The 12,240-nt window shown below is 44.0% G+C and overlaps 1 protein-coding gene across 5 annotated transcripts in view; it reads left to right on the top strand.

Moving 5' to 3' along the window:
• The window catches only part of LRP5 (LDL receptor related protein 5), a gene marked incomplete at its 3' end in the record, with an annotated part of 243,316 nt that overhangs the window by 200,409 nt on the left and 30,667 nt on the right, over positions 1 to 12,240 (top strand). For all 5 annotated transcript variants that reach the window (XM_080346094.1, XM_080346093.1, XM_080346097.1 and 2 more), the window contains 4 exons: positions 295 to 584; positions 2,619 to 2,845; positions 3,103 to 3,287; positions 10,568 to 10,891. In XM_080346094.1, coding sequence (XP_080202220.1) covers positions 295 to 584; positions 2,619 to 2,845; positions 3,103 to 3,287; positions 10,568 to 10,891 — 1,026 coding nt within the window. The remainder of the gene's footprint in view (positions 1 to 294; positions 585 to 2,618; positions 2,846 to 3,102; positions 3,288 to 10,567; positions 10,892 to 12,240) is intronic.

Genomic DNA, 12,240 nt, shown 5'->3' with positions numbered 1-12,240 from the left:
TGTAATTACCTGCCTTCAGTGAAGGAATTGAATCTTTGGGGAAAATAGAAGGGTATGTTTGTAGCTGTTATTGGTACTATAAGAAGGATAGGACCAGCTTCCTAATCCTTGGGTAGAAGGAAAGAAACATTTTTTCAGTGATGTTTTTAGAATTCCATGTTGACAACCCATAGTGTTAACTTATTTTGAAAAATTATAATTACACTGTGCTTCCATTCAGCCTTCTCCCTTTCTCTTTCCCACTTACCTCCACAGTGCACCAATAACTGTTTTGCTTTCTTTTTTTTTTTAAAGGAACTAATTCTTGTGCAGAGAGTAATGGAGGCTGCAGCCATCTGTGTTTCTTTACACCTCAGGAGACCAGATGTGCCTGTCCCATTGGCCTTGAGCTGTTGAGTGACATGAAGACTTGCATCATTCCTGAAGCCTTCTTAGTTTTCACAAGCAGAGCAGCAATTCATAGGATTTCCCTTGAAACCAATAATAACGATGTTGCTATTCCTCTTACTGGAGTCAAGGAAGCATCTGCTCTGGATTTTGATGTCTCTGATAACAGAATCTATTGGACTGATGTTAGTTTGAAGGTATTATTGACACGTGAATTCCCTGAATATAAAGCCAGCATAAAGAGCAGTTACTTTGATCTAACAAACATCTCTTGTTACATGATCTGTCCTGCAGTTGCTAATGTTGTCATTGAATTGCATCCAAGGAGACTCTTGGAGATGAAGACAGTTGCACTGTTGAAAGTACAGTTGTGTGACAGGCATCTTCCTGCTTCAAATAAAAATCTGAAGTGATGTGTGCTCATACCGAATGCCGAAGTTTTGGAGGCTGCATGTGTTGCATCCAAATATGTATCTATTTTTTAAAAGCTATTTTTGTGTCACATAGTAGAGTAACACCCCAAGCTTTCTATCCTATTCCAGTTTTGGCTTGGAAGGCAATCTTAGTCAACATTTGGCAAGTGAACTTTGGATTAGTTGCTGTTAGTCTGTGTCTCCAGCTTGGCACAGAAAAGGCCAGGGAACTCGCCCGGTTCCCTCCACACTGTTAAGTCTCCACCTGCCCCAGTTCCATCTGAGTGTGTTCCCCAGGAGTTTGATGTTTCCTGTGACATATTTGTTTCACATCCAGGTGCATACTAAAGTGAGTGTTGTGCTGTTCATCAGCGTTAACTTCGCTTCTTGAAGTTAATTAAGTAATGGTAGAAAATGACAGGTGCAGTTCACTGGAACTGAATTCCTCTACTTAGCCTCTTAATAGGTTTTCCAAGAGCAAAGAAAGTTTCCATGCCAATGTCCCTAAGTCATAATAGGGAAAAGCTCACTTTTAGTGACTGCAGGGCACCTGCAGTTTCCATAGCCTCTCTGTGAAGACTAATGGGAGTTCTGCTTCAGTATTAACAGTGCTGCTTGTGGTGTGGATACCTTTCCTTCAGGAGCAGTGCCAGTGTAATAAATTAGCATACTGTAGACACAGTTACTAAATAAATCTCACACAAGCACATGGAGAACTGGAGCTATGATCATCTTAACCATTTACAGTGGAAAATACATGACTTAAACTGCATCAGTGCATAGATCCCAGTCTTACTCCATGCGGATCTGTAAAACATTTAACTTGTTTATGGCCTCCTGAATTATCCAGAATACTGTATTTTCACATGTGTATCAGCGTATGTTTCAGCACATCTGGGTTCTCATTCCCCCTGTGCCCTCGCCTCCTGCAGCTTAGCAGCAGGTAGTGTACCTTGAGAGCCCATAGTTGTCTCCCTTTCCTTTGGTAACCACTACTTCCCTGACCTCCTTCTGCCTCTGGTTATATGAGGACTCGTTTTCAAAAAGGGATTAAAGTTTTCCTGAGATCTGGGTGTAACCTATAAAAACATACTCCATGATTTCTGGTTTTGACATTTACCTTTAAAAATATAAAATGTCTCTTAACCTGATAGGTTCATTTATCAAATTATTAAGGAATTGATAGCCGACATATTAGCAGGCATGTAGAATGATTGCTTAGTGTTGATAACAAGGGTGGGTGATTGTACATTGGTCCTGGAAGTTACTAATTATTTACCTGGGGATTGTACTCCTTGTTAGGAGCAGCTTATTTATATGTATGCAGTCCTTGCGTTATGACTTGTTTTGTTGAGTGTGTATAACTAAATTATAGATGGGATCAGCAAACTTGATCCAGGTGACTGATCATGAGAAACAATTCAGATTTCTCTGAATTGAGATGTGTTTCTGAGACTTAAAACATTGCAGCAAATTGAGTAACTAAAAAAAAATTCCTCATTGTGTGCAAATAGAATGAGGGAGAAGGGGCAATGAAGAATGTGCAGATACGTAGTGCTTTCTGAAAGTCATATACTTCTAAGATGTCTTAGATTGGTCATCAGAAACCAGTAGCTTTCTGAAAATTCAGGTCTTTTTATCCTGTGAATTGCTACATATTCTTTGTCAACAGAAATTTAATTTAATTTAAAAAATGTAACACTGGCTTATTTTTTTTACTAATTTATTTTTGTATTCTAAACTTCATAATAATTATTCCTTTTTATTGCAGTGGGGTATCCGCAAACACTTTAATATTTTTACACAATTATTTTTCAGACCATAAGCCGAGCTTTCATGAATGGGAGCTCTGTTGAACATGTGATTGAGTTTGGGCTAGATTATCCTGAGGGAATGGCTGTAGACTGGATGGGAAGGAACCTCTACTGGGCGGATACTGGAACCAATCGCATTGAAGTAGCCCGCCTGGATGGACAGCATAGGCAGGTTCTTGTGTGGAAGGACTTGGACAACCCAAGGTCTCTGGCTCTTGATCCTACCAAAGGGTAAGGGACAGTGCTGTTTTTCAAAGCTTTGTGTGCATGTTCTTGTACATGACAAGTTAATTGGCAGTTTCTATAGCTCCATTTCTTCAAGGGTCTTTGAAAATACAATAAACGCTCCATAACCCTATGGGTTTCAATGAAAAAATAAGAATTGTCAATCATATTTTTCTACCTTTGTCTAAAAAAGGAGTACTGTAATAATGCACAGAACCACATGCCTAGCTAATGTGCTCTTTTTGTTCCACTTCTCGTTGCAGATACATGTACTGGACTGAATGGGGAGGTAAACCTAGGATTGTTCGAGCATATATGGATGGAACAAACAGCATTACTTTGGTAGATAAAGTGGGTCGTGCCAATGACCTCACTATTGATTATGCAGACCAAAGGCTATATTGGACTGACTTAGACACAAGCATGATTGAGTCATCAAATATGCTAGGTAATCCAGTGTTATATTACACTAGCCAGTACAGAAATACACACTGACCATAGTAAAGCAATTGAATATTATGAAATTTGAATTATATAATTGATATTAAATCTGCATGTATATTTTTCTTATGAAAGGAAATGGAGAGTTAAATGTTTAAGGAGATTAAAAAAACTTCCTAGATGAAAAAACATATGATGATTTATAATGATGGTGAGATATGGTGTCACTTCTCTGTATTGATATGAAACTGCTTGTGTTTTATCAAAGATGGCCTCTGAATTTCTTGAAGTGAGGACAATTTATAGGTATACCACCCTTGACTTTTCAGTCTGGCCACCAATATTCTTTTGAAGTAATTTTTTTTTTTGCAACTTCACACTAATTGTATTAGTTCAAAACCAAACCCAAATACAGCTTGCATTTCGTGTAGTCTGAAAGGTTGTGCAGCTACCTCTACAGTGTATCATAACATGTTTTGTACACAACTTTACACATTTGCATATCTTCTATTGGAATTTTGTTTATACATACAAGGAGTGTGCTAAGATTTACTGAACTTTCACATCGATGTTGACATGATAACTACATAATACAAGGAAGTTTTGTTTCCTGCAGCTCACATAGTGCTTTTGTATTGTCAGATATTTTGTAAATATTAAATGGTCTTCAAGGGCTTCAAGCTGAGGCAGATAGTTCTTTTTTGAGAAAACAGAGTTTATATAAGTTTTCAAATGCCACACAGTGAATCAATGATAGGATCAGAAATGGAATCCAGAATTTCCTGACCCAAAATCCTATCCCTGTTCCATTTCCAAAGAGAGGCCTTTGTGACATGGAAATAAATGCCTTAGTGATTCCAATGTAAAAATCAAAGTTTATGTGGCAGAATATACAGTATTTAAGTAAACTTTTACAGGATTGCTACAGTAATGCTGATTGATGACATATATAATTTTCCTGCAACTCTTTTTTTTTTTTTAATCCTTGAAAAACTACCACTAGAATGAGATGTTTTTTAAAAGGCTTATTGTGTATGCATATCTTCAGAGTACAGAGAATCTAGTAAGCTTAGGAAAACAGAGCGCAATGCAGTTTTGGATCCTGAGACTATCACTGATTTTGCATTTCTTGTATTTGCTGCTTTGGGTTCACAACTGCTGAATGGATGTTACTGTTTAGAAGTTGCAGTAAGACTGTTTCTTCATCTAGAGTTGGGTTTTTACCATCTAGAGTGCATGGTCTGTCAAAGCTGTCACTAAGCTTGTGCATTATACTTAGAGAAACAAAAGAGCAAGAGGCAGGCTTGAACTAGAAACTGATTATGGCATTAAGAAGAAACACAATATTGAAATCATCTGTGGTAAATTAAACTGGTTCTAAAGCTGAACCTACTGTTAACATTTATTTGTGGTAAGAAAGTAGAAGGATGAGCGCTGAAGTTAACAATGTTATATGATGTCTTTTTAGTTAGCAGATTATAAAGACTCGGGTATCTAGCAAGTGGGCTTATTGGTTAAGGAAATGATTAGACTTGGCCTTCCTTATACAGTGCCAGTCTCTTTGCCAGGAGTGATCTGAATTGGTGTTGCTGATAGAAACATCTACCCTGCAAGCAATGAATAAAGCACTCTTTAAGTGGATGTATGAATGGTGTCCCAGCTTAATCTTGGGCATTATAAACATTACCCCACAGGGAAAAATCACTGTTTGGGGAGATTTTCCATCGTCTATCAACTATCAAAAGTCAATAAGACAGCATGTCTGCTTCTCTCAAAAGAGTCTATCCCCTGAATTCATCACTGTGGTTGAAAATTGCTCTAAGTACCTGAGAGTGTGCAGGATATCTGTGCACCTACCTTGGACACTTCAGATGCCTAAAAGTAAGGAAGGTTGACTCTTTACTTAGTTCTGGTGGTTATTGGGAAATGGCATTATGTTCTAGTTTTGGGGTTTTTCATTCCTTCTCCAGTCTTGGCCAAATGAGAGAGGGCATGAGGGAAAGTAGGGCAGGGGAAGAAAAATGATGTGTTCTGTAGAATGTAGCATTGGACGTTTGTTTGAGGCAGGAGATGATGCTGATGAAAGTGACGTCTTCATTTGATGTAAAATACCAAAGATTCATAGAGGTTTATGCCTGAAAATGTTTAGGAAGGTGATTTACAGAAATGACGGCGGGAGGTTTAAAAGCGGCTGAAACTTGATACTAGCATTCAGTCAGCTAATCAGAGCCAGCCCAGCGAGAGCCAGAGCCAGCGAGGTTCAGCTGACCACGAGGTTCAGCAGAGATTAGGAAGCTCAGAGGGAAACGTACAGGGAAAGCGTGATTCCCAGCGTGTCCCAATCCCCAAAGCCCCGGCAGCCATTGCGAGAGAGAGGCTGACATGGCGGGGGGCGTTCCCACGGTGACGGCGACCACACCCCCTCCCCTTGCCTTGAAAAAGCCTTTGGGACTAGTCGCTGCCCAGCAGGTGCAGGGAGGCCAACCAGCTTGTGTAGTGGGTGAGTCCCACCCACACTGTGCTGCAGCAGCGGGTGTAGTAGCTTGTGCAGCAGGGTGCAGAGAGCACTTGTTGCTTGTCAGCCCCTCTAACTTATTGCCAGCATCCCAGACTTCTGACGACCATGGTCGCCTCCAGGAGGAGAGCTTGTCTCAAACAGACTGTGGCAACGCAGACTGAGGTTCTGTCCCAAACGGTGGCTGTTCAGGTCTCCGGCTGCAGGGAGTGCCAGAGCCTGCTGCTGCTGGGAGAGGGAGGCCAGCACTCCACCTGTGTGAGGTGTGAGCAGGTGCAAGATCTGCTCGACATGGTTGTGAAACTTAAGGAGGAGGTTGAGATGCTGAGGACCATCAGGGAGTGTGAAAGGGAGATCGACTGGTGGAGTAACACCCTGATGTGCCAGTCGGAAAGACTCCAGGAAGGTACCCCCCAAAAGGAGATGGACCTCCTGCCCTATCGGACAGAGGCGGAAGTCCTGAGACAGCCCGACCCTTGTCGCTGTTGGGCAGAGGTAGGGGACCTAAAAGACGACGAGGGTTGGAAGCGTATTCCAGTTCGGCGTCACAGCAGCCCCCTCCCTGCCTGCTTTGCCTCCCCAGGTGTCCCTCTGTAATAGGTTTGAGGCCCTGGATCTTGAAGAAGAGGTAGGTGAGGAGGTGGTGCCAAGCCTGCCTACAAGATCACACAGGAAGAGGCAGTTGACTTCACAACTTAAGACTGCCTCTTATAAGAAAGAAAGAAGGGTGATTATAATAGGAAATTCTCTTCTGAAAGGAACAGAGGGCCCAATATGCAGAGTTGACCCTCCTCTTAGGGAAGTTTGTAGTCTACCTGGAGCCCGGATCAAGGATATCGCTAGAGAGCTCCCCAAACTGATGCACCTGACAGACTACTACCCGCTGCTGATCTTCCAGACAGATGGGGAGGAAGCTGCTTCCCGTAGTCTGAGGGGAATGAAGAACGATTTCAAGGTCTTGGGAAGGATGGTGAAAGACTCAGGGGCCCAAGTGATCTTCTCTTCACTCCTTCCATCTTCAAGTGACGATGTGGGATGGAATAGGAAAATTCAGACTGTAAATGGTTGGCTCCAAGACTGGTGCTACAGGCAGGGCTTTGGATTTTTTGATAATGGCTGGTTTTATAAGACTCCAGTCCGGACAGTGTTACACAGGAAAGGGTTATCTCGCAGGGGCAAAAGGATGCTGGGGCAGGAATTAGCTGGGCTCATTTGGAGAGCTTTAAACTAGGCTCGAAGGGGGATGGGGTTGTAGCTGGGCTTGTCCCAGTGGGGCAGCATTCTAAAACTGATGAGGACCGGGTGGCCTCCTATGCCCCTAGGGAGAAATTGGTGTGCTCTGCTCGCTCCCTGAAATGCCTGTACACCAATGCGCGCAGCATGGGGAATGAGCAGGAGGAGTTAGAATCCTGTGTTCGGTCAGGAGATTATGATCTGGTGGCAATTACAGAAACATGGTGGGACAGTTCACATGACTGGAATGTGGTCATGGATGGCTATGCCCTTTTCAGGAAAGACAGGCCAGCCAGGCCTGGTGGTGGAGTTGCTCTCTATGTGAGAGAGCAACTACAATGTACTAAATTCTGCCCAGGAGCGGATGATGAGCGAGTTGAGAATATATGGGTCAGGATCAAGGCACAGGCTAGCAGGGGTGACACTGTTGTGGGCGTCTGTTACAGGCCACCAGATCAGGCTGAGGAAGTTGATGAGGCCTTCTATGGGCAGCTGAGAGTGGCCTCACAGTCACAGGCCCTGGTTGTTGTGGGTGATTTTAACTTCCCTGATGTTTGCTGGAAGGACCATTCAGCCAGCCAGCCACAGTCCAGGAGGTTCCTCCAGTGCATTGATGATAACTTCCTCATGCAGATGGCGGAGGAGCCGACTAGGAGAGGTGCACTGCTGGATCTCTTCCCCACTAACAAGGAGGGTCTGGTCGAAGCAGTAAAGGTTGAGGGCTGCCTGGGCTGCAGTGACCACGAGATGGTGGATTTCAGCATTTTGTGTGGCAGAAACAGAATAGCAAGTAGAATTGCAACCCTGGACTTTAGCAGGGCTAACTTTGGCCTTTTCAAGCAATTGGTAGGGGAAATCCCATGGGCAAGACTGCTTGAAGGAAAAGGGGCCCAAGATAGTTGGATTGCATTCAGAGATTGCTTCTTCCACGCTCAGAATCAGAGCATCCCCACGTGTAGGAAGTCAAGGAAGGGAGCCAGGAGGCCTGTGTGGTTGAATAGGGATCTGTTGGGTATACTCAAGCAGAAGAGGAGAGTTTACCGGTCATGGAAGCAGGGGCTGGCCACTTGGGAAGAATATAAGGCTGCTGTTAGAGGATGTAGGAAGGCAGCTAGGATAGCCAAGGCCTCCTTAGAATTACAGCTGGCGGGAGGGGTCAAGGACTGCAAAAAGAACTTTTTCAAATACATAGCAGATAAAACTAATACCAGAGGCAATGTAGGCCCACTGATGAATGGGGTGGGTGCCCTGGTGGCAGAAGATACAGAGAAGGCAGAATTACTGAATGCCGCCTTTGTCTCTGTCTACTCTGCCAGAGGCTGTCCTGGGGAGCCTTGTACCCCTGAGACCCCGGATGAAGCCAGGTCAATGGAGGAGTTTGCTTTAGTCGATGAGGATTGGGTTAAGGAGCAATTAAATAGTCTGGACATCCATAAATCCATGGGTCCAGATGGGATGCATCCACGGGTGCTGAGGGAGCTGGCTGAGGTCATTGCTAGACCGCTCTCCATCGTCTTTGCCAAGTCTTGGGAAATGGGAGAGGTGCCCGAGGATTGGACGAAAGCAAATGTCACTCCAGTCTTAAAAAGGGCAGGAGGGAGGACCCGAGTAATTATAGATCGGTCAGCCTCACCTCTGTCCCTGGGAAAGTAATGGAACAGCTTATCCTTGGTGCCATCTCAAGGCATATCAAGGATGAGAGGGTTATTAGGGGCAATCAGCATGGCTTTACCAAGGGTAGGTTATGCTTGACCAACTTCATAGTCCTTTATGAGAATGTAACAAGGTGGATGGATGATGGCAGAGCGGTGGATGTGGTCTACCTTGACTTCAGTAAAGCCTTTGACACAGTCTCCCACAGCATTCTCACAGCTAAGTTGAGGAGGTGTGGTCTAGACAATAGAGTAGTGAGGTGGGTTGCAAACTGGTTTAAGGAGAGAAGCCAGAGAGTGGTAGTCAATGGTGCGGAGTCTAGTTGGAGGCCAGTATCTAGTGGAGTGCCTCAGGGGTCAGTACTGGGGCCAGTATTATTCAATATATTCATTAACGATCTGGACGAGGGAATTGAGTGTACTATCAGCAAGTTTGCTGATGACACTAAGCTGGGAGGAGTGGCCGACACACCAGAAGGCTGTGCTGCCATCCAGCAAGACCTGGACAGACTGGAGAGTTGGACGGGGAATAACCTGATGAAATTTAACAGGCAAAGTGTAGAGTCCTGCATCTGGGCAGGAACAACCCCAGGTTCCAGTATAAGTTGGGAAATTACATATTAGAGAGCAGTGTAGGGGAAAGGGACCTGGGGGTCCTGGTGGACAGCAGGATGACCATGAGCCAGCACTGTGCCCTTGTGGTCAGGAAGGCCAATGGCATCTTGGGGTGTATTAGAAGTGGGGGTGGTTAGTAGATCGAGAGAGGTCCTCCTTCCCCTCTACTCTGCCCTGGTGAGACCACATCTGGAATATTGTATCCAGTTCTGGGCCCCTCATTTCAAGAAGGACAGGGAACTGCTGGAGAGGGTCCAGTGTAGGGCAACAAAGATGATTAAGGGAGTGGAGCACCTCCCTTATGAGGAAAGGCTGAGGGAGCTGGGGCTCTTTAGTTTGGAGAAGAGGAGACTGAGGGGTGACCTTATTAATGTTTATAAATATATAAAGGGTGAGTGCCACAAGGATGGAGCCAGGCTCTTCTCAGTGCAAACAATGATAGGACAAGGGGTAATAGGATCAAGCTGGAACACAAGAGGTTCCACTTAAATTTGAGAAAAAACTTCTTCTCAGTGAGGGTGACAGAGCACTGGAACAGGCTGCCCAGGGGGGTTGTGGAGTCTCCTTCTCTGGAGACCTCACCTAGGCATTCCTGTTCCAGCAGGGGGATTGGACTAGATGATCTTTTGAGGTCCCTTCCAACCCCAAACATACTGTGATACTGTGAATTCATATACTTCAGTAGTGCATGTCTCGCAGAGGCCATCTAACACTCTAGAAGGTGTTAAATCTATTGTGAATGTTGCTAACTGAGCCACTGAGTGTGGGAGTATTGGGATTTCTGCCAAACAAATGGTTTCCTAATCTCTTGGGCTAGCTATATGTTAAATTTCACTGCAAAATATTTGTGTTTCTTATGTTGAACACCACAATTTATCATAGCTGTTTCTCTGTGAATCTCATGTTTGTTGTATGTTTTTGCTTTTGTGCATATTAACTGGGGTTTTTATTGGCCTAAGTGATTCCTGGAGCTGATAGTATTCTTGAATATATTTTCTAGTATCTATTTGGGATGGTAAGCATGAGACATATAGAGTAGTATTTATTTAAACAACAATACAGTGGCACAGTTTCAAATTGCTCTATAGGCAAGAGGATATCAGTATAAGGTTTTTGAATGCAAGTGCTTAGGTTACCTCTTGAGCTGATGCTGACTCGGGAAATGAGGTTTTATTTTCAAAAAGGAAGAAAAAGCTTTTGTCTTTATTCACTCACACTCTTCATTTCAAGACTTGGGAATTGCCCTGTAGTTGATTATCCGTATTTTTGCAGGACAAGAACGAGAAATCATAGCAGATGATCTACCTCATCCATTTGGATTAACCCAATACAGTGACTACATCTACTGGACAGACTGGAATCTTCACAGCATAGAAAGAGCAGACAAGACCAGTGGGAAGAACAGAACACTTATTCAGGGCCATCTGGATTTTGTGATGGATATATTGGTCTTCCATTCTTCACGTCAGGATGGCTTGAATGATTGTGTGCAAAATAACGGCCACTGTGGTCACTTGTGCCTTGCCATACCAAATGGATTTAGGTGTGGCTGTGCTGCTCACTATACCTTGGATCCCAACAGCAGGAACTGTAGTTGTAAGCCTTTTTGTTTGCTGCTATATTCTTCAGTGCTTGTTGCTCCCAGATGCTTATGATCCTTTTCAAGTATAGAAAGTGAAGTCCATTTCAAAGGTTCTGGCTTTAAAGCTGATTGAAATAGGAGGACAGAGTATGGGGTTTTATATCCATGTTTTTGACATGAATTAGGGCTGAAGATTTTCCGAAGTAGTCTGTGCAACGTGTACATGCACTTGAAATTCAAATCAGTTTGCTTGCCCCCGGTATGTGATATTATAAGCCCACCAGTTCACGGGTTGTCCAATAAGAATTTAGGTTTCTAGTGAAAACAGCAGATGAATAGAAAATGGACTGTTGACATTAAAAACCAAAAAGCTTCAGGCATCCTGACACAGTAGCATATAAGGAAATTTTAACTGGATGAAAGGATGAGTTTATGAAAGGCAAGTCCTGCTTAACTAACATTCTATGCCAAAGTGACCCACTCAGTGGATGAGGGAAAGGCTATTGATGTTGTTTACTTGGATTTTAGTAAAGGCTTTGACACTGTTTCCCACAGCATTCTCCTGGAGAAACTGGCTGCTCATGGCTTGGGTAGGGGTACTCTTCACATCGTAAAGAACTGACTGGATGGCCAGGCCCAAAGAGTGAATGGAGTCAAATCCAGTTGGCAGCCGGTCACAAGCGGTGTTCCCCAGGGTTCAGTATTGGGGCCAGTTCTGTTTAATACCTTTGTCAGTTATCTGGATGAGGGGATTGAGTGCACCCATAGTAAATTTGCAGACGACATCAAGTTGGGTGGGAGTGTTGATCTCCTTGAGGGTAGGAAGGCTCTACAGAGGGGTCTGGACAGGTTGGATCAATGGACTGAAGCAAACTGTGTGAGATTCAAAATAGCTAGGTGCCAGGTTCTGCATTTGAATCACAACAACCCCATGTAATGCTACAGGCTTGAGGAAGAGTGGCTGGAAAGCTGCTCAGTGGAAAAGGACCTAGGGATGTTGGTTGACAGATGGCTGAATATGAGCCAACAGTGTTCCCAGGTGGCCAAGAAGGCTGACAGCATCCTGGCTCATATCACAAATAGTGCAGCCAGCAGGACCAGGGAAGAGATTGTCCCCCCTGTTTGAGGCACTGGTTAGGCTGCACCTTGAATACTGTGTTCAGTTTTGGGTGCCTCACTACAAGAAAGACAATGAGTGCTGGAGCATGTCCAAAGAAGGGCAGTAAAGCTGGTGAAGGGTCTAGAGAACAAGTCTTATGAGGAACAGCTGAGGGAACTGGGTTTTAGTCTGGAGAAAATGAGGCTGAGGGCAGGAGACCTTATTGCTCTTTACGGCTGTCTGAAGGAAGGTTGTAGCAAGGTG

Source organism: Nesoenas mayeri (assembly GCF_963082525.1).
Source record: "Nesoenas mayeri genome assembly, chromosome: 5".
Classification (NCBI taxonomy): Eukaryota; Metazoa; Chordata; class Aves; order Columbiformes; family Columbidae; genus Nesoenas; species Nesoenas mayeri.
Note: the sequence above shows the minus strand (reverse complement) of the source record. Positions and strands in the feature narration are given on the sequence as shown.